The sequence below is a fragment of the Taudactylus pleione genome, unplaced genomic scaffold (genome assembly GCF_031769625.1).
Source record: "Taudactylus pleione unplaced genomic scaffold, aTauple2 ptg000547l, whole genome shotgun sequence".
Classification (NCBI taxonomy): Eukaryota; Metazoa; Chordata; class Amphibia; order Anura; family Myobatrachidae; genus Taudactylus; species Taudactylus pleione.
This window is the reverse complement of record NW_028284949.1, coordinates 3,678,464-3,704,174: the sequence shown is the minus strand read 5'-3', so window position 1 is coordinate 3,704,174 and position 25,711 is coordinate 3,678,464. Positions and strand designations below refer to the sequence as shown.

Here is a 25,711-nt window from a genome sequence, read left to right as displayed (position 1 = left end):
GACTGGACACACACAGAAGGGGGGCCTAGCTGGACACACACAGAAGGGGGGCTATGCTGGACACACACAGAAGGGGGGCTATGCTGGACACACACAGAAGGGGGGCCTGGCTGGACACACACAGAAGGGGGGCCTGGCTGGACACACACAGAAGGGGGGCCTGGCTGGACACAGAAGGGGGGCCTGGCTGGACACACACAGCAGGGGGGCCTGGCTGGACACAGAAGGTGGCCTGGCTGGACACACACAGAATGGGGACCTGGCTGGACACACACAGAAGGGGGGCCTGGCTGGACACACACAGAAGGGGGACCTGGCTGGACACAGAAGGGGGGCCCAGCTGGACACAGAACGGGGCCTGGCTGGACACACACAGAATGGGGGCCTGGCTGGATACACACAGAAGGGGGCTGGTTGGACAAATAAGGGGGGCCTGGCTGGACACAGGACACAAACAGAAGGGGGGCTGGTTGGACACATAAGAGGGGCCTGGCTGGACACACACAGAAAGGGGGCTGGCTGGACACACACAGAAGGGCTGGTTGGACACACACAGAAGGGCTGGTTGGACACATGAGGGGGGCTGGCTGGAAACACACATACGGGGGACTGGATGTATGTACACAAGAGGGGCCTGGCTGGATGCACATAAGGGGGGCCTTGCTGGGTGCACATAAAGGGGGTCTTGCTGGATGATCATAAGGGGGGCTGTCTGGACACACATAAGGTGGGGTTAGCTGGATGCACATAAAGAGAGCAGGTTTGATATATTTGGGCAAATTTTTTTGTAGGAATAAGGTAGTGGGGGAAGGGGGGCCCCGGCAAGTTTGTCAGTCCCGGGCCCCACAATTTCTGATGGCAGCCCTGCGTGTCATGGATGAGTTATGGCAGCTCGCCAAGTTCCACTCCTCTCAAGGGTAAACCACAAAGTTGCAGGGGTTCAAGGAACACTAATTCTGGTCACTCAATCCTATTGAGCAACTGTGGGATCAGATTGAACAATCTATTTGGAGTAGGGACTACGCAATTTCCAACACACATGGGACATATATCAGTCAACGTGGGCTCATAATCCCTATGCAGCACTCCTTGGGGTATATTTACTAAAGGTCGATTTTTGGGCAATTTTGTATTTCAGGGTCTAAATCATTTATTTACTAACAGATGATTTTTGACATAATTTTTTTTAAACAATGTCAAGAATCATCTGTTAGTAAACGTGTGATTTAGGGGTATATATACTGGAAGTCAGTTAATGTCGATTCTTGTTTCATTTTGTGTTTCAGGGTCTAAATCACAGATTCACTTAGAGATGATTTTTTTTTTTACATTGTTTAAAAAAAAAGATGTAAAAAATAATCTGTTAGCGAATGTGTGATTTAGACCCTGAAACACAAAATCGACCAAAAATCAACCCAACATCAAAAAATGAACCAAAATAGAGCTTAGGTAAATATACCTCCTTGTGTACAGGCTCCCTACAAATTCAGGCTCTGCTCAAAATAAATCTAGATTTGCCCTTTTGTTTTATCTAATAAAATCACTACTCAATGTATTTTTATATTGATACCAATAGAATGATATCTGCTCTTATGCCTTTCCACCCTGTGTAGAACATGTTATTTCTCTGTTATTTTTGGCACTGATTCAGAGTATAATTATATTAATAGATTTCAATCTTCTTATTTACATTGGTTCTGTTGGATTAGGTGAACATCTCATCCGTCACTTCCCAAGTGATCCACGGAGGATGGACAAGGACAGTAACAAGATGACTGAGAGGATATTAAACCTCACCCTGCAGATCATCTACCTGCTGACTGGGGAGGTGAGGGAGTCTGGGAGTGTCACCGTGACATCACGATTATCTCTATTACTAACACAGGGACCTGACTGGGGAGGTGAGGGAGTCTGGAAGTGTCACAGTGACATCACTATTATCTCTATTACTAACACAGGAACCTGACTGGGGAGGTGAAGGAGTCTGGGAGTGTCACACTGACATCACTATTATCTCTATTACTAACACAGGGACCTGACTGGGGAGGTGAGAGAGTGTCACAGTGGCATCCCTCCCCACGGTGTCACCCGGTGCGGGGAGGGATGTTGTGTTGCGCGGCTCCATAAGGGGGCGTGGTCTCACAGGAAGGGGGTGTGGCCTTGCGGCCGTACCCCCATGGCCCCGTTATCACTGGGAGGTAGGAAGGGGGTGTCGGGAGTGTGTACAGTACCGGCTGGCTCCCTCACAGTGTCAGGAGCCGAGTGCTGCACTTAATTATACAGTGCAGCACCTGCCTCCTGTCACTGAGGGGGAGTCTGCAACTTGCTGTCACCCCTCGGCGGGTGACACCCGGGTGTGGCCTGCACCCCCTTTGTGACGCTACTGATCACTGTTATCATTATCTGTAATATTTTTCATTTCTCATTGTTAAAACATGAAGCCTCCCACCTTTCTGTTTTACACAAGGTGTTTTTCAAATGTAAGTGAATTCACTATACAGAAGATGATTATCACTTTGGTGTATGCAATTATACTACAATATTTTATTTAAACAAATACTGTCTGTCTCCCTAGTGATTGAAACCCTTCAAAAATATTTTAGTGAGGTCATTTTTATTAATATACATATTTAATCATACTTCAAGACCAACAATGTACAATCACCCTTTCATAAAATAATTTATTTATTTATTACCAGTTATTTATATAGCGCACACATATTCCGCAGCACTTTACAGAGAATAGCCATTCACATCAGCCCCTGCCCCAGTGGAGCTTGCACTCTATATTCCCTATCACATGCTCACACACATACACACTAGGGTTAATTTTTGTTGGGAGCCAATTAACCTACCAGTATATCTTTGGAGTGTGGGAGGAAACCGGAGTACCCGGAGGAAACCCACGCCAGCACAGGAAGAATATACAAACTCCACACAGTTAGGGCCGTGGTGGGAATTGAACCCACGACCTCAGTGCTGTGACGCAGTAATGCTACCATTACACCGTCTGTGCTAATAGAGCTGGTAACACAAAGGAAATATAACAAGCATGTAAAGGAGACAGATGTTTTATAACTTGTTATTTTGCGCCACGAGGGCTTCACATCTCTGTACTTGCAGATGTGTCTTCATACACTATTGCTGCAGTGTCGCCAAACTGTCCTCCTCAGTGCACCAGGCACCATGCGACATAACTTGCGGCAAGCATCTTTTTTTGCTTGAAAATGCGTCTTAGGGCCTGATTCAGCAAGGAACGTAAGTGAGCGAACGCACGCACTCGGCTGATGTTTTCGCACTGCGCATGCGTAGGCATCTCACTTCGTGTGAGCGCAAACTAGCCAGTGCGAGCAGGTAAAGGTACGTAGACTACACGCAGTGTGTACGCAGACCCTTCCGATATTTGACAGGAAGTGCCGTTTGTGGGTGGTGACGGGGTGGTTGGGCGAAAGCAGGCGTTCGTGTGCGTTGGGATGCCGTTATAGGGGCATGCACGCAGGAAGTGGCCAAAATCCTGCACGAGATCAGGTCATCCTCTATTGTGTGTATGGATCCGATGGTTCTCGATGTTACCAATGTTTCCGCTGTCTTAGGACTACTCAGGCTTTGAGCAAAGGGAAGTGGGCGGCATTGTGCAGTGCTGGGCGTCTGCATCTTATGCTGCGGCTGCCGTGCGTATGCATTAATTAGCATATATTCTCATCGGCCCAGTGCGTGCGTGTGCACACTTGCGTTACTAGCTGAATCAGGCCCTTAGTTGCAATCGGATGTGACAAATTACTTCACAAGACTGCACTGATTAATTTGATATGCAACACTTGTATATCTATGTGTAACTAGGTCTGAATGTATACAAAGTGCTACGATGCAGCGGCTGCTGCCTTTTTCCAGTTTTGCCATTTATGAATGTCGACATTTTGGTTGTCAACCTAAAGCACATGTTGACATTCCTATAGTCGACTTTTCATACTACACCCCTTTGGTCGGGTTGGCGCGTGAGCAATCCTGAAGGTGAGAGTGGAGGGAGTAGAAGAGGTGATCACTGGCAGAGCAATGTGGGTGGGAAGGAGCGTGAGTACAAACGAGGTTGGAGCTATAAGGGGGAGGTGTGGTTGAGTGTTTTGTAGGTGAGTGTGATGCGATGCAGTTTCATTCTGTGAGGGACAGGGAGCCAGGGAAGGGACTGGCAGAGGGGGGGGGCAGCAGAGATAGAGTGACGAGAGGAAAATGAGGTGGACAGCATACTTAAGTCTTGATTAAGGAGGGATGAGGCAGGAGTTCAGGAGGCCTGAGATAAGTAGATTGCAGTGATCTATGTTGGAGATGATGAGGACGTGGATGAGGGTTTTAGTAAGAGCTTTCTCCTGGAGCTACTGTGGAGACAGAAGAAGCAGAAATTGGATGGTGAACTGAATGTGGAAAAGAGAAAGTTAGCAGAGTTGAGAATGATACCTAGAGTCCTAGACAATGAACTTGGAAACAGAAAAGAGGGAGATATTGTCAACGGAGAAGGAGAGGGAACCTTGGTGGGGGAAAGACAATGACTTCATCTAAGTTGAGATGGCCGACAGAGAGTTGACACGGGTAGAGGTCAGGGAAGACCATTACATTTGGGTGTCATCTGCACACAAGTGGTATTGTAGCTTCCTGAGGAAAGATGTAGAGGGAGAAAAGAATGGAGCCAAAGACAGGTTCTTGAGGGACTTTAAGAGGGTGGGGAAATGGAGGTGGGTGTGAAGACAGAAGAGGAGCGGTTAGACGAGGAGCGGGTGAACCGTGAGAGTCCCGAGTCAGGTAGACCAGCGGAGTAGAGGTTATGGAGAAGGAAGTGGTCAATTCAAGTAATAAACATATTAACTTATTTATAATATGTACACGACTATAGTTTCAAGTCTTTTTCACAAAATAGGCCATCAGATCCAGAAGCAAAAACAGCAGTGCTTTTCCTAATACACAGGATTACACAGTAGTGAAGAAGTCTGGTAAATGTGAGACACCAAGCAGCTGTCCCCAAGTGTCTGGAAAACTGACCAGAACCCACAGCCCCATAACGGTGCCTCCACCTCACTCACTGATACATAAGAGACACAATGACCAGAAGATCCTGGAACTCACCAACAAGATCATTCAGCTGCTGACTGGAGAGGTGACTGCTGGGAATGGGAGATTATACAGTAACACCAAGGGATGTGTCTGGGTGATGACCGTATCATTGTGTGTGTCAGGTTCCTATAAGGTGTGAGGACGTCACTGTCTATTTCTCCATGGAGGAGTGGGAGTATATAGAAGGACACAGGAGTCTGTACAAGGACGTGATGATGGAGAATCACCGGCCCCTCACATCACTGGGTAAGATGAGACTGTCATGTATTGTAATGAAGAGAGCAACTATGGGGCCACCTATATACACATCATCTGATAATCACATATATACAGTGTAATCAGTCACTGTGTGTCTCCTACAGATGGAGCCAGTAACAGGAATACCCCAGAGAGATGTCCCCGTCCTCTTTATTCCCAGGATGATACAGAGGAGAATCACAGTGTCCCACAGGTAGATCAGGTGGGATTTAGGGTCTGTCCTAATACCAGAGTGGCAGTACACAAATGACTTGTAGAGAAGTTTTTATTTTTCTGTTTTTTTATCTATAAATTAGAATGTTTTGGTTATTTAGAGTGAAGACCAGACTGATGTTACTGTTGAAGATATAGAGGAAGAAGAAGAGGAAACGTATGTGATAGGTGATCAGCAGTGTAAGGAGGAGGAAATCCCTAAAGGTATCCGCACAGGTGACTAATAATCACTATGTACAGAACAGTCACATATTCACCTAGTAATGCCTACACCCTTCTCTGACAGTACAGACGAATGAGAACAAAGTATCTGCCAAGTGGGGGAGTTAATAGCCTATTAGACTCTGGGTCTGATTCAGTTCGGATCACAACTGCAATTACGCACGCAGTCTCACTGCGATGATATGCTAATCCACTGCGATCACTATGCCGTCGCAGCACAACATATGGACGCCCACCTTACCTTACACACATCCGTAATACTTTGCAAGACTGCGAAACCATCGGTAACATTGAGTACCATCGGAGCCTCACGCACACTTGCACAAGCTCTGACATTACTCGGGAATTGCTAACCTCATCGCACGCAGTGAAAGCTCAGGCTACGTGTGGCATCGCAGTGGATAATTTATGCACGCCCCTGCAACGGCGCTCAAATGCACTGGCACGCCTGCGTATCGCCGACCCGTCCTCCGTCCCCTCCCTCAAACGGTACTTCCTGTCAATCACTTTGCGATGGGTGTGCGTAGTCCCAATCGCAGTGAAGTGCACTGCGATCCATATGCATGCGCAGAACGCAACAATCGGCCACAGTTGCGGTCCTTGCTGAATCAGGCGCTCCGTTTCATAGCTCATAGTCAGGAGTTCAATAGAAGAGGGGCAGTTACATTTAGCCATGGAATCTCTGGCAAAACTAAGAGGCCAAATAGACACATTGTGTCCTCATCCATGCTTGGAAAATACTAAACTATAACTTTAATAAGTTTAAGACCAGCATGTAGAATATTTAACAGCAGTTTTATTCACACTGTGTTTGTCGTTTAAGATGGTGTCATACCTCCAAGTCAGACATTTTATTCAACACATATCTCCTGCTTTGACGGACCCAAATGCAAAAGATGCATTAGATTCCATATTTACATTCACAATGCAAAATAATTACAAAACTAAATTTTTGACGACTGAATTCACTTCATCTTAAGCAAAATCTCTATGGCATAAATGCGCGATGAGATGGGCCGTAGATATCCCCACAATAGATTCTCCTGAAATTCTTTTAAGTTATTATGAATCCACCCTGAAAATTTTCCACTCGGCACGCCTACAGGAAGTCCATCTGAAGATTTTACACAGGGCTTATATTTCACAGAGTAACAGAGCTCATATGGTAGTAGAGGAGACTGGACAGTGTGTGAAGTGCAAAGCCTCTAAAGCCACTTTCTGGCACAATATATGGGAATGTGGACGCATCCGCAAATTTTGGGATAAACTTATGTGCTTTATAAATGATTTGTTATCACTACGTCTACTAAAAGATCCCTTAGCTTTAATTCTTGCGAATTTTAGTAATTGGAATGTATTCCCTCATAATAAGAAAACAGTTATTCCACTCCTTGCGACAATAGTGACGATCGCTAAGAAAGCTATTCTCATGAATTGGACAGTAAGGACCCCTCCTTTTCTTGGTGATGTTAAACGTATGATACTTCAAGTGCTTTATTTTGACCGGCGAGATACTCTCCCGGATATAGAGAAGGGGGTGGAACGTTTCCAGAGAAAATGGGGCTTTTATATATCTCACTTGGATAACTCCACTCAAACCCATATTAACAACATTTTTGAAACCACTTCATGGTACCTACACCAAAAATTGGTTTAACTCATATATTATGTCTGTTTTCCTTGAGGATTTTGGAAGACTTTTGTGCAAATTTTCAGTATTAAATTATTAAAAGGTCTCTACTATAGAAGACTCAGTCCTAGAAACTCCTAAAAATATGGGTACTTATCTCTCCCCTCCCCCCCCCTATTCTATTCCCTCTCTTTCTTCTTCTTCATTATGCATATTGTCTATTTATTTATTTTAGTTTTTCTTTATATTATTGTATTATTTTGTATTAGTTGGCTAAGGATATAAAGTGTTTATATCTAATAGAATACCAGAAGCTGGAGCCTTGAAGTTCTCAATCGTTACAGTTTTTATGTGATTTTTGAAATGGGAACTTCTTTTAGAGTTCCTTGTTTCTACATTGTTCGAACTCATTTGTATTCAGTCTGAGATACTTGGTAATGACTGTTTGTTTCCTGGTCGACTTTTATGTCTTTATATCATTGAGCAGTATGTTTGTATTTACTCAGTCATATTTAATGACTTATTATTGTTATACTTACTCGAGTATTTTGTTACCTTTTTGTATTTTCTTCTTGTCTGAAAACTAAAATAAAAAGATATTTGAAAAAAAAAAAAAGATGGTGTCATACAGAGGTGTATACATTCAGCAGTATATAGAAATCATCCTTACCAGAAGCTGACCTGACATCCTAATTACATTGTAAATAATTATATTAATTAACCAGACTATTTCTCCTTCCACCAAAGGGGTCATTGACATTACTGATGGGTGCACGTTGTAAGTACAGGAGAAATGCAGTATAAACTAGTCTGATAATCACATATATACAGTGTAATCAGTCACTGTGTGTCTCCTACAGATGGAGCCAGTAACAGGAATACCCCAGAGAGATGTCCCCGTCCTCTTTATTCCCAGGATGATACAGAGGAGAATCACAGTGTCCTACAGGAGGATCAGGTAGGTGGGATTGGGGGTCTCACTAAATACCAAACTTACTCTACGTTATGGGCCCGAGTCTCACACAATCCGCACGCAATGCAGATGTTGCCGTAGTTGAGCGAATATTTGCAACTGCGTATACATAGAGTGCGCATTGGGCAGATGATGTCAGATATGGGGCAGCAAAGTGATGCGCTCTCCTGGGCAGTGACTGGGATGTGGCCTGAAGTGAACATAAAAAACCTGTCAGTCTCATGGGTGTGTCAGTAACGGTGGCTGCGTTCTCAGATGCACAGCCACAGAGTCATGTTCAGACAGAGAAACTGCACCTGCCATAGAGCTGGTGCAAGTGTCCATGGTGCACCGATGGTGGCGGCTATAGGATCATCGGCAGGATTACAACGTGCAGAGATGCAGAAAGTGGGCGTCTCAGGGCTTGCACATTCAGACGTTGGCTAGTACACCAGGGGAAGGGCTGACACTATCATGTGCATATTATTGCAGCAGCGTCCACCTTAGAATCAGGCCCCATGTGATCTGTAGAGACGGGTTGGGTACGGGATGCCAGCGCTCAGGATCCCGGCAGCCAGTATCCCGTTGTCGGCATCATGTCAGGGTTAGTATACCGACACCTGACGGTCAGTATCCTAACCTTCCCCTTCTCCCTACTCCTCCCTCCCTGGTGCCTGAATTTAATCTCCCCTCACCCTAAACCCAACCCTTTCCCTAGTGCCTAACCCTCCCCCTAGTGCCTAACACTAACCCACCCCTAGTGCCTAACCCTAACCCTCCCCCTAGTGCCTAACCCTAACCCACCCCTAGTTCCTAACCCACCCCCTAGTGCCCCACTCTCTCCCTAGTGCCTAACCCTCCCCTTAGTGCCTAACCCTCCCCCTAGTGCCTAACCCTAACCCACCCCCTAGTGCCTAACCCTAACCCACCCCCTAGTGCCTAACCCTAACCCTCCCCCGCCGGGATTCTGACAAGTGTTGGGATTCCGACGGCAGTACTCCCGTGGTCGGGATTATGTCCGCATCCCGTAGAGACACTGGACCTCATTCAGAGTCGATCGCTTGCTGCAAGCGATCGCTCTGAATGAGGGTGGCCACTTACTTTTTTAAGAGCCGCCTTCTGGTCGATCGCTAGGCTGCGGGTTACCACCCACAGCTCTAGCGACCGACCAGGGTGATGGTCGCGATGGTCATCACCATCGTGACCATCGGGGCTTACGACCAGACCCTAAGGTTGGGTCTGGGCTCTCGTAAGCCCCAGGGAACTACCTGCTCTGTTTGAGCAGGAAGTTCCCCACTGACATCATCAATGATGTCAGTGGGGCTGCCCCCAAACGGCAAGCGTTCCGACTGGAATGCCTCCGTTTGGCCGGGCACGGCTCTGGCCCGCCCAGCAAACGGGGCGAGCTGTCACTCAACATCGACAGCTCGCCCCGTCTGCTACGAGACCCCTAGCGACGGAGCGCCCGTCGTTAGCCGGGTCTCGCGCATGCGCATGACGGGGCCGGCTCCGTCGTGCGCATGCTCTCTGGGGACCATCGACCCGGTTGCGAGCGCATCGGCGCTTGCGACTGGGTCTGAATGAGACCCACTGTGTGAATCGCAAAATCATATACCTCTGTTTAATCTCTTTACATTGGGTATTATATTAGGGTGAAGACATGATTGTTATTAAAGTTGAAGATATAGAGGAAGAAGAAGAGATGTATATGATGGGTGATCAGCAGTGTAAGGAGCAGGAATTCCCTACAGACATCAGCACAGGTGAGTAATATTCACTAACTATTGGGTCACATAGTCTCCTTGTTCAATCACTATAGCAATTACTTAACCTACCCCAGGGCTGTAGGGAAGGATGGGCAGCCGGTCCCGTCACAGGAAGCAGGGCGTTGCCACACGGTCCCTGCATCTGGCTAGCAGGGTGTCTAGAAGTGCAGCTTCAGTACTGCTCGGAGCGTCCAATGAACGCGGTCAGAGACAAAATATCCGTCTTGCCTGAAGCGGGAACATATCGTTTAGGGGAATTCCAGATAGTGAGTTGCAGTAATGCTGCCCGTCCACTAGACGAGCTGAAAATTACTGCACGATTACGACATTGTAATCGTGCAGTCGTTTGTCAGTCTGTGATGAGCCTGCACTGAACATTGTTCATCAATCATCTGCAAACATGCTCAACCTGACGTTATCGTCAGGTTGACCAGCTTGTTTGCATGATGACAGATTTTTTTCAATGACCAGCGGGAGCGAGCACATTTTAGTGAACGATCTTCAAACGATTAATGAACGATTGAACGTTAACGACGTCGTTTTCGTTCAATCGCTCAATTTAATCGCCTAATGGATGGGCAGCATGAGAGTGTTTGCTGCATCTTAGATAAGAAAAGGGCGTATACTAATAATATTTGAAAGGTTAAGGTGACGGGTTTGTGAGAGCGATCATGTGTGAGGATGAGCCCCTATTAGACTCCTGTGGCAAGATTATTTACTAAACTGCAGGTTTTAGAAACCAACGGGACCTGCTGCGGGTTAGTTCTAATCCCAAAATACAGCATTCACTGAAGGTTGGTTTGAGCTTCAGAAAGAACCCACTGCCCATCCCTGTCGGTTTCTAAGCCCATATCCTGATGCATCATCCATTGTTCCAAAGCACTGAGCAGAACCCAGGGATCCGTTGCTCCACCTCCTACCTCTCTCACTGACCATGATTTTGTCAGATACTTTGAGGTCACCATTTCAAAATGCCTTTCTCCACTCGCCAAGAAACCATCTCTCAACCATCATCTCTCTCCAGCTGCTGTGATGTAGGTCTCCTTTACTCCTCCTCCAAACTTCTTAAGAGACTTGGGTACAACTTTCTATCTGGCTTCTCCCCCCAACATTCCACATTTAGCAAAGACTAATGGGTATATTTAGTAAAATTAGAGTTTTTAGAAGTGGAGATGTTGCCCATAGCAACCAGTCAGATTCTACTTACATATAACTGCACCTTCTAGAAGATAATAGCTAGAATCTGATTGGTTGCTATGGGCAACATCTCCACTTCTAAAAACTCTAATTTTACTAAATATACCCCTAAGAGTTACTTCTCCATTCTCATCCGGACAGATTTCTCTACTGCTTTCGACACTGTTGATAGCCGTTCATTCCAGTTGTCCTCAGTTCTTTCCTAGGTCACTTCCTAGTTCCTACCTGTCCACGTGCACCTTTAATGTCTCTGGCCTCTGGCACATCATCCCCTCCCTCTATCTGTTGGGGCCCCACAAGACTGTCTTCTGACCTCGATTTTCTGACTGTACACATCTGCTCTAGGTGGACAAATTCACTAATTCGGCCTCCGATGTCACCAGTACTCGGACAACACCCAAATCTACCACTTGTCCCCTGACTTCTGTTCTATACTACCTTCTGTAGCCGACTGTCTCTCTGCTTTCTCATGGTTGTCGTAATGTTACCTGAAGATCAACTTATCATCTTCCCCCCCTCGCAGAGACATCACCTACCCATAACCCTCCCTCACTGTCAGCCAACCCCACAATTTCCCTACAACTTCCTTAGTAATTCCGATTTCTACTTCAGGGTCCATAGGGGGTCCACAGGGTTGACCTTGGGGTTATAGCTGGAACAGGATCCATGGGCACCACACAGTTAAGCTTTTAGCTCCCAGGATGCACTTGGGTCCTCCTCTATACCCCGCCCCCGAGCCACAGGCACCTCAGTGTAAGCTGGTGCCCGGCCGGAGTCGGTCACCGCGCAGGGGGGCTGCAGGAGCAGCCCCCAGAAGCGTTTTATTTTAAGTTAGATTTTATTTATTTTAATCTCTTTTTACTACAGACGGCAGCGAAGGGCTGTCTGTACAGACGCCCACGCTGCCGCTCTGATCCCCGACTGGCGCCGCGACGCCAGTACTGATCTGGGGATCGCGGCGGGAGGGCAGAGTCCGTACTAGCCGGACTCTGTCTACCTCCCAGGACTGCTGCCGGAGTCGCCGGGGATTCAGGTAAGCCGCGCGTCGCTGGCTAGCGGCGGCGCGCGGAATGCCTTAAATGCAGTCCTTTAGCCTCCGGTCCTGGGGACAGCACGGAGGCTGCTGGCAGTGGCGGCGGGCCCCCCCCATAACCCGTGGGACCACTAGACCACCAGGGATAAAGGGGCAAGCGGGAAGCCAGCATCCCTGGGGTTATGGCCAGCCAGGGGAGGAAGCCTTCCCTGTCAGCGGCTCCTCCCCTCAGCTCAGCGCGCCTTTCAGCACGCAGTCTGGCGTCGCTGAGCTGCAGTTACACGGCCACTCCTCCTCTGAGGTCTCCAGCGGCCATTTTCCCAGTGGCAGCGCAGATCTCAGGGAGCACGCGGACCGGTCCCCCTGTGTACCTCTCCCCTGATTAAGGACAGCGTACACAGCACTATAGCCCTCCCAGACACTGAATCTGGGCAGGTTGATTGTAGTGTAAAGGTGCAGTGAGTATATCTTCCTGCATGGTATGTGACTTTTGCTAGTGCTGCCTGTCTGTGCTTATTTTCTACTTACTGTCAGCTTATACCTATCCCTTTACTTCTCCTACAAGCCCTACAGGTGTGTGGGGGAGGGGCGTTTCTACTGACCTCACTTATATAGATCACGTATTTGTGAGGTCCGTCACATACAGTTGTGTGCTACTCAGTGCCATATTGTGGGCTGTTGTTCAGCACACCGGTGAGTGCGTTTTACTTCTACCCTGGTGCCAGATATATAATATATTCTGTCATGTCAGACGAGGAGGTTGAGCGCTCAGTGGCTCCGGTGTTGGCCTCCTGCGGACGCTGTTCTGCAGGAGTAGATAGGGAGGATTTGTCACAGGATGGCCTGTGTAGTCGATGCCAGGTGGCTCCTGGCCCATCCAGACCTTCTCTGGCGCAGGAACCACCGTGGGCGATGTTTTCTCAAGTGCTGGTGTCTATTGTGGACCGTCTGTCGGTCCCGACTGCTCTCCCTACTAGGGCGGTGCCCCAGCCGACCATCCCCATTCCACGGGTGTCCGCAGTTATTGCGGAGTCCTCCTGGGTCTCAATCAGTAGGTCCCTATGCGGGGTTGCCTATGTATATACAGGCTTCCCCTGTGCCGCAGCAGCCTGTGGTACCTTTTCAGGCCCCTATGGCGACTCCTCCACCATGGGTGGATGTGCTCTCCAACTCCGTGCAAAATTTGGCGGCCGCTTCCTCGGCTTTTCAGTCAATGTTGCAGACTGACATGCCTTCTAGGATTTCAAAACGCCCACTCATGACACGGGCTGCTCAGGTATCGGACTCAGAGGGTTCCTCAGATGATGGGGAGGTCCCTGATGACACTGACTCGGACGCCTCGGTCCAGGAAATGGATACCAAGTCGTCCATTAATGTGCGAGCACTAGTTAGGGCGGTGCGAGCTATTCTTCTTATAGAGGATGAGGCACCGGTTCCTAAGTCGAAGTTTCCTAGTTTCAAAAAAACGAAGGTGGCTTCTGCGGTGTTTCCCCTGTCGGATCAGTTGACGGATCATATGGCGGTAGCTTGGCAGGCGCCCAGTAAGAGATTCCTTCCTCAGAAGCGGTTGGCTTCTAATTACCCCTTCCCTGAGGCACATTGTAAAAAATGGGAAACTCCACCGGCGGTGGATTCCCATGTCACCCGTTTAACTCGGGGCGCCACCTTACCATTACCGTCGATATCCTCGCTGAAGGATCCCACGGACAGGAAAGTTGAGACTTGCTTAAAGTCTATTTACTCCCTCTCCGGGGCGGTGGCCCGACCGTCCATGGCCATCTCCTGGGTGGCCAAGGCCATTGAGGGGTGGGCCAATGCATTGGAAGATACCTTCCCAGACGACGCTCCGGATGTCCAGCGGGCGTTGTTGGGACAAATGAGGGACGCTGCTTCTTACATTGGTGAAGCTTCTTTAGATGCTAGTCTGCTGACCTCACGGGTATCGGCTGCAGCGGTGTCTGGCCGCCGATCCTTGTGGTTGCGGTCCTGGAGAGCGGACTCTGATTCAAAGAAGGGTCTGGAGGCCTTACCTTTCAATGGGGAATTACTATTTGGTCCGGACTTGGACAAAATAGTGGACACCCTGGCTAAATCCAAGTCGGCCTTCCTCCCTTCGGCGGCACTGCCTGCTAAGGTTCGGAGTTCGGCTTTTCGTTCCTTTCGGGTTCAGGGTAAGGCGAAAGGTCAGTCCTTCCCGAGACAGTCTGCGAGTAAGACTGCCTCTAAACCCAAGAAGCAAGCCTGGAGTGCTCGGCGCCCTTCTTCCAAGCAGGAAGATAAACCTGCGGCCTGATGGGACGGGCCTCCCTCTGGGGGACCTCAGAGTGGGAGGCCGACTTCTTCTATTTGCCCAGTGCTGGCACAATACCACCACGGATGCCTGGGTTCGAGAAGTGGTCTCCCAGGGGTACGCCCTGTCTTTTCGGCACAGACCACCCCACCAGTTTTTCTGCACAAGTCCTTCTCAGGACAAGACCAAGGCGTTACAGGTTCAGGAGGCTATAGAGTCCTTGCTGAAAGCAGGGGTCATTGTTCCCGTTCCTCTATCATAACGAGGGACGGGGTATTATTCGTCTCTGTTTCTGGTGCAGAAACCCAATGGTTTTCATCGCCCTATCCTCAACTTGAAGTCTCTGAACAAATTCCTCAGAGTTCCCAAGTTCAGGATGGAAACGTTACGTTCCATCATTCTGGCGATGGAACCGGGGGATTACATGGTGTCCCTGGACATCCAGGACGCCTACCTCCATGTTCCGATAGCATCTTCACACCAGCGGTATCTGAGGTTCGCTATCCTTCAACACCACTATCAGTTCCGGGCGCTACCCTTTGGTCTCTCCACGGCACCGAGGGTGTTCACGAAGATTATGGCGGTCATGGCCGCACATCTTCGGAACCAGAATGTACGGCTGCTGCCGTACCTGGACGACCTCCTGTTGCTGGCGAGCTCCCCGGAGGTACTGCTTCAACATCTCCACCTGACGATCGCTTGCCTGCAAGCACACGGGTGGTTGATAAATTGGAAAAAGTCCTCCCTGATTCCATCACAGCGGATGGTTCATTTGGGAGCCCTGCTGGATTCGCGTCAGCAAAGGATCTTCCTGACTCCGGAGAAGGTGGCCTCCCTACAGCTGCGGATACACAGTTGCCCGAGCCGTTGCCGCCTGTCGGTCCATTCGGCTATGAGAGTTCTGGGGTCCATGGTGTCGACATTCGACATGGTGGAATTTGCCCAGTTCCATTCCCGGCCCCTGCAGGGGCTGATTCTATAAGAATGGAACGGGTTACCTCACCGGATCCGCTCTCAGGTGCTGGTGTTGTCTCCGGACGTTCGGCAATCTTTGGCTTGGTGGCTTCAGACAGCTCATCTGGTCGAGGGGCGCCCATTTTGGATCCCGGACTGGGTCCTGCTCACGACGGATGCCAGTCTCCGGGGTTGGGGGGCAGTGACCGGCTCTTTGTCGCTTCAGGGTCGTTGGTCAGCGGAAGAAGCACTTCTCCCCATCAACATCCTGGAACTGCGGGCAGTATACAGGGCCCTGCAGTCGTCCGGCCCCGCTCTTCACGGAAGGGCGGTACAGGTGCAGTCCGACAACGCCACCACGGTGGCGTATATCAACCACCAAGGCGGAACTCGCAGTCAGGCAGCGATGTCGGAGGTGTCTCGTATCCTGACTTGGGCGGAGGGTCACATTCCGGCGATCTCGGCGGTCTTCATCCCCGGAGTCCTCAATTGGGAGGCGGACTTCCTCAGCCGTCACGACGTGCATCCCGGGGAATGGTCGCTTCACCCAGAGGTGTTTCAGCTACTCGTGGACAGGTGGGGACTGCCGGAGCTGGACTTGATGGCCTCCCGTCACAATCACAAGTTGCCCGTTTACGGGTCAAGGACAAGAGACGCAGGCGCATGTCTGGTGGACGCGCTGTCGGTGAAATGGACGTTTCACCTGGCGTATCTGTTTCCTCCGCTATCCCTGCTTCCTCGGGTTCTGCGGAAATTCAAGCAGGACGGCGGCATGCTCGTGCTGGTAGCTCCGGCGTGGCCCAGACGTCCTTGGTACTCCGATCTCAGCGTCGGGACCTGTTGTCTCAGGGGCCCTGCCTTTACCCGGATCTGGGTCGGCTGTCTTTGACGGCGTGGCTCTTGAGACAGCCGTCTTGAGGTCTCGGGGCTTCTCCAGTTCGGTTATTGGTACCATGCTCAGGGCACGCAAGCCTGCTTCAGCACGGATTTATCACAGAGTGTGGCACACTTACTTTCAGTGGTGTGAGTCCAGACATTATGATCCTCAGGTGTTCCGAGTTTCTAGGATCTTGGAATTTCTTCAGTCAGGATTGGATCTCGGCTTACGCCTTGCATCTCTGAAGGTTCATGTGTCCGCCTTGTCCGTGTGGTTTCAACGGCGGATTGCAATACTACCAGACGTTCACACCTTTTTCCAGGGTGTTCTCAGGATCCAGCCTCCCTTTGTGCCTCCTGTGGCTCCTTGGGACTTGGCGGTGGTGCTACGGGTCTTGCAGGGTCCTCCGTTTGAGCCTCTTGAGGTGGTGGAGCTCAAGTGGCTGACATTTAAGACGGTTTTTCTCCTGGCAATTGCTTCGGCCAGGAGGGTGTCTGAATTGGGGGCGCTTTCCTGTCGCCCTCCTTTCCTGATTTTTCACCAGGACAGAGCGGTGCTCCGCACTCGTCCTGAGTTTTTGCCCAAAGTGGTCTCGAAGTTCCACATTAATCAGGAACTTGTTGTGCCAGCTTTTCAGTCCCCTGATCTTTCAGCTGGTGAGACTTCCTTAGATGTGGTCCGGGCGCTTAGAATTTATGTAGACCGGACGGCTTCGGTTAGGAAGTCTGATTCCTTGTTTATCCTCTTTGGTTTTCACAAGAGGGGTTGGCCTGCCAACAAACAAACGTTAGCCCGTTGGCTTCGTTCCGTTATTTGTGAGGCTTATGCACAAGAGGGTTTACCTGTGCCAGCCTCTGTTAAGGCTCATTCCACTCGTTCTGTGGGTCCCTCTTGGGCTGCTAGACGTGGCGCTTCTGCTGTTCAGCTGTGTAAGGCGGCCACTTGGTCTTCTATTCAAACGTTTTTGAGGTTCTATGCGTTTGACACCTTCGCCTCTCAGGATGCTTCCTTTGGGCGCCGGGTGCTCCTTTCAGCACAGGAGCGTCCCCGCCCTTAGTTGAACTGCTTTGGGACATCCCCAAGGTCAACCCTGTGGACCCCCTATGGACCCTGAAGTAGAAAACAAGAGATATGGTAAGAACTTACCTTTGTTATCTCTGTTTCTACGAAGTCCATAGGGTCCACAGGGCGCCCGCCCTGACGCACCTGGCTTCACATGGGCTGTGTGGCTGGTCACCGGTTTTCCGTCTCCTATTGCTGTGAGTATGGTTTCTTGTGTGTTCCAGTCTTCCTTCTCTCTGTTCCATATTCTCCTCCGGCCTAGGCTGCTTACCAACTGAGGTGCCTGTGGCTCGGGGGCGGGGTATAGAGGAGGACCCAAGTGCATCCTGGGAGCTAAAAGCTTAACTGTGTGGTGCCCATGGATCCTGTTCCAGCTATAACCCCAAGGTCAACCCTGTGGACCCTATGGACTTCGTAGAAACAGAGATAACAAAGGTAAGTTCTTACCATATCTCTTGTTTTTTTTTTCCCCATGTGCACCTAAAATCCCTACTCTTGTTCCCTATGAAATACTCTGCCACATGTCCCGTAGCTTGTGTGCTTTCTGACAAATACCTACGACTCACTTCTACCTACAAGACTTCTCCCATACGACTACCTGCTTATAGAATTCCCTGCCACACCCAATGGAGACTCTTCCCCAGCCTTTACATCTTTTAACATTCTCTGGAAATCCATCTCTTAATTAAAGCTTAAGCTACCTCCACTATACTACCGCATTCACCCTCATTACTGTTCCATTATCCACTTTAATTCCCATCCTCTCCTCATGCCACAGCTCTGTCATTTTCCCATTAGATTGTAAGCTCTGCTGAGCCGGGCCCTGGCTACCATTTGTTTTCTGCTCTGCATTTACCCTGACTACCTTGTATGTCCCTGCTTTATGTATATTCTGTTTTCTCTATTGTCTTCTAAAGAGAAGTGTCTCTAGAAGTTCTGCTATGGGGCCCACAAAGTTCTAGTTACGCCACTGCGCCCATGCTCTGCATGCATATCGTGGCCATATTTGGGGGTGTTTTAAATCAAACTAGGAGACAGAAACCTCAATTAGTATAATACACCATCTATCCATCACTCCAAATGAGGCCCACATATGCTCAGTGTGTCTGTCGCAGGCATTACAGAGAATAATCCCTGGGACAGTCTCTTAGGATGTAGTATTTACACAACTTTGTATATCAATATACCGCACCCATCATAGGAAGTACATTCATCATATTTGTCAGTGGCCAAAGCATCCATATTGGAGGCTCCTTAACTACTTATATAAAAGGCTAACACTGCTCCTCACCTCTATGGGAATAATTCACGTGTGTTGCACGCCGGCAGCCACTAGATGGCGCCCAACGGAGCAATTCAATTGTTGCTCCGTTCGGGGGCGCACAGCCTCTGACGCTGACATTTCTACTCGCAGCCCCCCCCGAAAAGTGATCAGTTTGAGCGCTGAAATGGGACTTTTTCGCGGGCGCAACAATGTCCCGTCATTTTGCCGGGCTGCTAACTAGTATTAATCTAAACATCACTATTGGGACAAAGCTACAGTTCTGCCATATTTTAGACAAGCTTATATCAATGTTGTATGATTATGATTGTAGTATTGTATTATTGTATTATGATTGTATGATTATCCATTTATATTATATCCTTCATTATGGAGGATATATTATAGTGTTTCCCCCTATATAAGGATCCAATTAATATACATGAGAGCACATTCTCTATATTCTATATTCCAAAAAAATTATTCCCATAATCGGTGAATTCAATAAGCATAAATAAATAATATAATTACCCCACCAGCTGATGGTGAAGCTTAAAGGGAATTACACACTTATTTGGCAACATGCCCCTTTGTGGTTACTGCCCAGTTTTTCTTTATCTCGCTAGACATGCCTACTTTTGTGCTCCCAAGAGTCTGCTGAAATAGGTGCGGACGTAGCTAAATGGAAAAGTTGTAGTTTGGTCAGGGGTCTCGCTGGCGGAGCTTACGGAGCTCCGGATGGGGATAATTGTTGTCTGATTTTTCGTTTTGTTTTCCTTTTGAAGTGTTGAGAGCTATGGCACTGAGGGATTATGGCTTAATGTAGGACAGCACTATATATGGGCCACTCCCAGGATAATAGTCTTGAATAGATGTTACACATACAAACTACTTACAGTGCAAGCGGTATATTGTCTTTAATCTGGCCTCAAACAGTCCTAATAATTAGCTCTGACGCCGATTCAGGTTTTCACATACTGCATATGCATCGATGATCGATACTCTCATGCCCACGGTATGTTCCACAACTAAGGACATGGGACCACAACTAAAATATACTCTAAATATGGACACGGAAATGCACATAGGTAAAACTCTGTGGGGGAGCTGTATCAAGCCTTGGAGAGAGGTAAAGTGCAGAAATTATGCAAAGCAACCAGTCAGCTTCTTGATGTCATCCTTCACAATCTTTGAAATGACAGGAGCTGATTGGTTACTTTAGGCAGCTACTCCACTTTATCTCTCTCCAAGTCTTGATACATCTCCCCTTCTATGAGGCCCACAGTCTGGAAGGTTTTCGCCCAATACAGTTCATTATGGTAGAACCATCATTTCAATTGCATTGATATTTCCAGATCTTTATTTATACCCAACAGATGGACACAGCAGCGAGAATACTTCTCCAGATTTTCGGTTTTCGCCCAATACAGTTCATTATGGTAGAACCATCATTTCAATTGCATTGATATTTCCAGATCTTTATTTATACCCAACAGATGGACACAGCAGCGAGAATACTTCTCCAGATTGTGAAATAGAAGAGAACATCATCACATGTGACACTCCGGCAGAAAATCTCCTTACCGCGTATATAAATCCATTACTTCATAGTGCAGATGTATCATATAATCCGTATTATGAAGCAAGTTCACCTGATAAATCGGATACTGCCACACATGGCATAGCCCCTAGAGGAGATGCAATATTTCCATGCCCTGAACGGGGGAAATGGTTTACCCAGAATACAAATGTTTTTATTGTTCAGAAACTGCACGCAGCTGGGAAGCCATACGCATGCTTTCAGTGCGGAAAATGTTTTCTGAAGAAGTCGGATCTTGTTCGACATCACAGAATTCACACCGGCGAGAAGCCATTTTCATGCGCGGATTGTGGGAAATGCTTTACGCAGAAATCCAACCTCCTCACACACCAAAGGATTCACACCGGCGAGAAACCGTTTTCTTGTTCTGAGTGCGGGAAATGTTTTGCACAGAAATCAGGTCGTATTGACCACCAGAGGACTCACATGGAGGAGAAGAGACTTAGAAACTCTGACAGTGGGAAATGTCTTACGCAGAAGTCGGGTCCTGTTAGTCAACAAGTTCTCCACATCGGTGGGAAGCCATTTTCTTGTTCCGAGTGCGGGAAATGTTTTCTGAAGAAGTCAGATCTGGTTCGGCATCACAGGATTCACACGGGTGAGAAGCCATTTTCCTGTTCGGTTTGTGGGAAAGGTTTTGCCCAGAAATCCAACCTTTTTACCCATCAGAGGACACATTCATGCGAGAAGCCATTATCAAGTTCAGAGCGGGGGAAATGCTCTACACAGAAATCAGATCGTTTTGACCATCAGAGAATCCACAAGGATGAGACGGCCATTAGATATTTGGACGGTGGAAAGTTTTATGTACAGAAATCGGGTCGTATTGACCAACAGAGGACCCACATGGACGAGAAAAGACTTAGACGCTCTGACAGTGGGAAATGTCTTACGCAGAAGTCAGGTCCTGTTAGTCAACAAATAATCCGCATGGGTGGGAGGCCATTTTCATGTTCTGAGTGTGGGAAATGTTTCCTGAAGAAGTCAGATCTCGTTCGGCATCAGAGAATTCACACGGGGGAAAAACCATTTTCATGCTCGGGTTGTGGGAAATGCTTTACACAGAAATCCAACCTTATTACGCATCAGAGAATTCACACGGGCGAGAAGCCATTTTCATGTCCTGACTGCGGCAAATGCTTTACACAGAAGTCAGATTGTGTCGATCATCAGAGAATCCACATGGATGAGAGGCGGTTTAGATGCCCTGACAATGAGAACTATTTTTTGCCTCAGCCGGATCTCGTTAGTCAACAAATAATCCACCCGGGGGAGAAGCCAGTTTCGTGTGCCGAGTGTGGAAAATGTTTCCTGCGCATGTCGCATCTTATTAGACATCAGAGAATTCACACAGGGGAGAAACCATTTCCATGTTCTGAGTGCGGGAAGTATTTTACTCAGAGATCAAGTTTGGTAGAACACCAGGCAATTCACACCGCCGAGAAGCCTTTTACCTGCTCTGAGTGTGGGAAATGTTTTACCAAGAAATTTGATCTGCTTAGGCACCAGAGGATTCACACAGGCGAGAGACCGTTTCTGTGCCCTGAGTGTGGGAAATGCTTTACACAGAAAGGAATTCTTATAAGACACCAGAGGATTCATCGGGACATTTTCATATTGTGAATTTTGGGAAATCAGTTAAAAATTAACTATCATTTTATATTTATAGGGTGCCGCCATTTTACAGAGGACCAAACGGAATATTTGTGCAAATTTTGACTCTGAATCCGTCGTCAAAGAACTTTAATTTTTTTTTTTTAAAAGCAGTTTCCGGTGGCAATCCCATAAGCGCTAGTACATCATAGGTAACAACCAAACCCTATGTATTGCTTTATTCTACAAATTTCCCAAGCCATTGGAAATTATACGGAGAAATTGACTAGACTGGGACAATTTATATACTGGAGTTGCAGGATAGCTGCAATAAAGATGAATACCCTTATCTAGGATTTTGTCTATATCCCAGTATGAGTTTCAGTAATTGATAGGAAGGGTCTGATCCACAGGTGGACGCAGCAGTGGCCACTTTAGTGTCTTTCCTGTATTCGCACCTGCGGCTTGCCACTAGAGAGCCTTTCCCTGCTGTACATCCATGCATATTAATGTGCAAGGACTGGAACGCCAACTGACAGTGTCCATACCTGCTGCCTTACCGTCTGGTGCGTAAAGGCCCCAACATCAGTTGCACCATCCAAACTTGTTCCAACCCTATTATGGCCTCCAATGTGAGCTTTCAGTGACACCCATTACACGCCATCTCTGTACGCGCCTATATTGCCACCACCCTGTTTCCTCCTAGTCACATCCCAGTAATGTCCCATACATATCCTTCTCCTAAATCGCTACTTCGTACTTGTAGGCACGCCATGGGGAATCGGTATGTATTGCCGGCCTCCAGGGTGCCTAACCCTTATCTCCAACCTAGCACCATTCCCAAATTTTCCTAAATCTATCAAGATTCAAGAGCGCCACCTAATCTTTCCCAACTACTTCTTCTAATACAAATAAGACACCTTTTCAACACAGTGATGGTAAAATGAACCCCAAATCAGTAATCTTCCTATATAATCTTCCTTCCTCGGATGTTCTATAACGGGTTCTGATTAAATTTAAAGCGGCCGCCAGTTACAAGGCTTCTAACTGATTGCTGCTTTAAATTTAGCAACAGTCTTGCTGAAAACAGGCCGGCTTCCGTAAAATCAGAACCTGTTGCATAACTCCTCTTGTCCTCTCCTATTGGTATCCTATGACAAAACGGTTAAAGACCCACTTGACCTGAAGTTGTAAAGGGAGTGGAGCAGAATTTGACAAGCCGTAGCCTGGAGCTCTATATACCTTACAATAAAAGAGAACACCTATAAGCATCTGTATACTTTATATGGTATCTTCCACCCACCCAGCTCCTTGCAATTTATTCAACCTCTGTCACCAGCTGCTGGAGGGACTGTGGTTTGGAAGTCAACTGACCCCATGTATGATGGAGTTGGCCCAAGACCAGGTTCTGGTGGGAAGTGGGTAACCGTATACAGTTGATAATTCCCTTGCCTGTATGTCTCTGGTACTCGCTCCTCCCTTGACCTACTCTGGACATTGCCAAATATACAGTGAAAGTCAATGGGGATATTCCGAATGCAGCAGAATTGCTCATAGTTGTCCCAATGGATAACTCATCGTTCTCCGCTCAGACCAGTGATCAACAAAGTTAGTCAATAGAAGATGGAACAAGCATCATTCACCTATAAGATGTAACCGTTCATGGTCAGCCTGGCATTCCTGCTATCAGACTCCGCGATCATCGCTGACATTTAATATGCCTGCAGCCCTGTGCGCATACTGTATGTTACACTTCATACCGTCCTCCCCCTCCTCCACTTGATTATCCTCTTTCCTTCCTACAGACATTCCCCCTTTGGATTTAACAAGCTAACACATTGTTGTGCCCAATCCCCCCCCAACACCACCCTTTCCATCTACATTTGTTCCATTTGCAGCTTCAATTATTATGGTATCTTGCAATAATGGTTAATTTGTAATAGGTATACAACATTTATTTTACCAATGTACCCCTTGTCTCATCCTTCACCCCCTCCCCCCTCTATTCTTCACTTCTGTATCCCTCACAGATTACCTGGCAAACAAATTATTAAAAGAAAAAAAAAATGAAAGTCTAAAAAGTATTGGAAGACCCTGGAGCACATGGTATCCGGACTGTAGATAGGTAAAAGATCAACAATGTCTAGATCAGTGTTTCCCAACCTCTGTCCTCAAGACACACTAAAGCCCCGTACACACTGGATGTTGGATGCGATGGGAGTGCCAGCATCGGCAAGTGCATACACACTTGCCGATGCCGGCAACGATGGCGCGGGGGGGAGCAGCCGACTGGGGACATCGTTAACGACCCGCGAGTGCACACATCGTTCATCGCTTACACACTGGACGATTTTAACGATATATCGTTCAAATAAATCGCCCAGTGTGTACGGGGCTTAACAGTCCATGATTTAAGGTTCTCCATGCTGGAGCACAGATGATTAAATCACAATAAGGTACTAATTAAGTCACCTGTGCTTAAGTATGGCTAACCTTAAAACCTGGACTGTTAGTGTGCCTTGAGGACTGAGGTTGGGAAACACTGGTGTAGATGTTAGACAACAATATGTTGACAGGGACAAAAGATCGACACATATGGTCAACAGTGTCAAAATGACGACACATGTTTTGGTTTTAGTCACCAGGAGGGAGGGTTAGGCACTTACCCTGACGGTTAGGGTTAGGCACCAGGAGGGTTGGGTTATGCACTTACCCCGACGGTTAGGGTTAGGCACCAGGAGGGCCGGCTAGGGTCAGGCACCTTCACAGACGATTAGAGTTAGGCATCAGGAGGGTTGGGTTATGCACCCCGAAGGTTAGGGTTAGGCACCAGGAGGAAGGGTTAGACACTAGAATGGACGGTTAGGGTCAGGCACCTACACAGATGGTTAGAGTTAGGCACCAGGAGGGGGGGTTAGAGTTAGGCACCAAGAGGGAGGGTTAGGGTGAAGATTAAAATAAAACCATGTGTCGGCCATTTGTGTGTCAACCTTTTGACCATTTAACGGTCTATCTTTTATACCACACCCGGAAAGCATTATTCCCTGGAGTGTTCCATTTTTTTCTACTTATACTTCTAGACTACAGTGGCTATCAGTTTGCAGATTTATTGGGCGCAGTATACAAGATCTACATTCATAGTTGTCAACATGGTCTGAATGTCGACAGGCGACTGTCAACACTGACCTTGTGTCAACATTATGCATTATGACGGTGCAAATGTCAGCAATGCTTTCTAACCCTAACTGCAGGCTAACGCTGATACGGTCAATAAATGATAACATGAATAATCCCAACATTTTGAAAAGGTGGAAATTCTGATGTCGACATTCAGAACCAGTCGACATTAGTGTCGTCATTTTGAATGTCGTTAAGACTACATAACGATTTATGTATACCTATAAACCTATTTTTCATATAAGCCGATCTATTGCTTCATTTTATGTATGTTTATATTATTTTATGTATGTTTATATTATTTTATGTATGTTTATAAATATTATTTATTAAAGAATTTAATTTACTATATTATGTCTGTTGTTTTCTTAATTTACGCACCTGACTGTTGGTTGATAAGAAAAGCTACCAGGAGGTCCAGTGGGGTGATAGCAATGGGCGCAGGGTGTGCAGTCCTCATGGGCCCACAAGCCAGTGGTGCCCCTTCCTGCCCACCCAGCTCTAACCAGAAGTAATATGCACA

At 47.7% G+C, this 25,711-nt stretch overlaps 1 protein-coding gene across 3 annotated transcripts; it reads left to right on the top strand.

Moving 5' to 3' along the window:
* Positions 1-1,747: 1,747 nt before the first annotated feature.
* LOC148500793 (uncharacterized) lies at positions 1,748-25,440 on the top strand. 3 transcript variants are annotated; one of them, XM_088451328.1, is made up of 8 exons: positions 1,748-1,828; positions 4,958-5,146; positions 5,226-5,349; positions 5,466-5,563; positions 5,676-5,790; positions 8,287-8,384; positions 10,030-10,141; positions 20,195-25,440. In XM_088451328.1, exons 1-8 carry the CDS (start codon positions 1,751-1,753, stop codon positions 22,039-22,041), a joined length of 2,661 nt encoding a protein of 886 aa, XP_088307454.1. In that variant the 5' UTR covers positions 1,748-1,750; the 3' UTR covers positions 22,042-25,440. The 3 variants fall into 3 exon arrangements, with proteins under 3 accessions (XP_088307454.1, XP_088307452.1, XP_088307453.1); XM_088451326.1 differs by lacking the exons at positions 1,748-1,828; positions 4,958-5,146 and having other exon boundaries at positions 5,280-5,349; positions 5,676-5,778; XM_088451327.1 differs by lacking the exons at positions 1,748-1,828; positions 4,958-5,146 and having other exon boundaries at positions 5,280-5,349; positions 20,315-25,440.
* The last annotated feature ends 271 nt before the right edge of the window (positions 25,441-25,711 follow it).

Coding starts and splice junctions, on each gene's coding strand:
- LOC148500793 (XM_088451328.1), top strand. CDS start 1,751: ATGGACAAGGACAGTAACAAGATGACTGAGAGGATATTAAACCTCACC. Junction 5,564..5,675: donor GTGTCCCACAGGTAGATCAG/GTGGGATTTAGG, acceptor TTGGTTATTTAG/AGTGAAGACCAGACTGATGT. Junction 10,142..20,194: donor CCCTACAGACATCAGCACAG/GTGAGTAATATT, acceptor TATACCCAACAG/ATGGACACAGCAGCGAGAAT.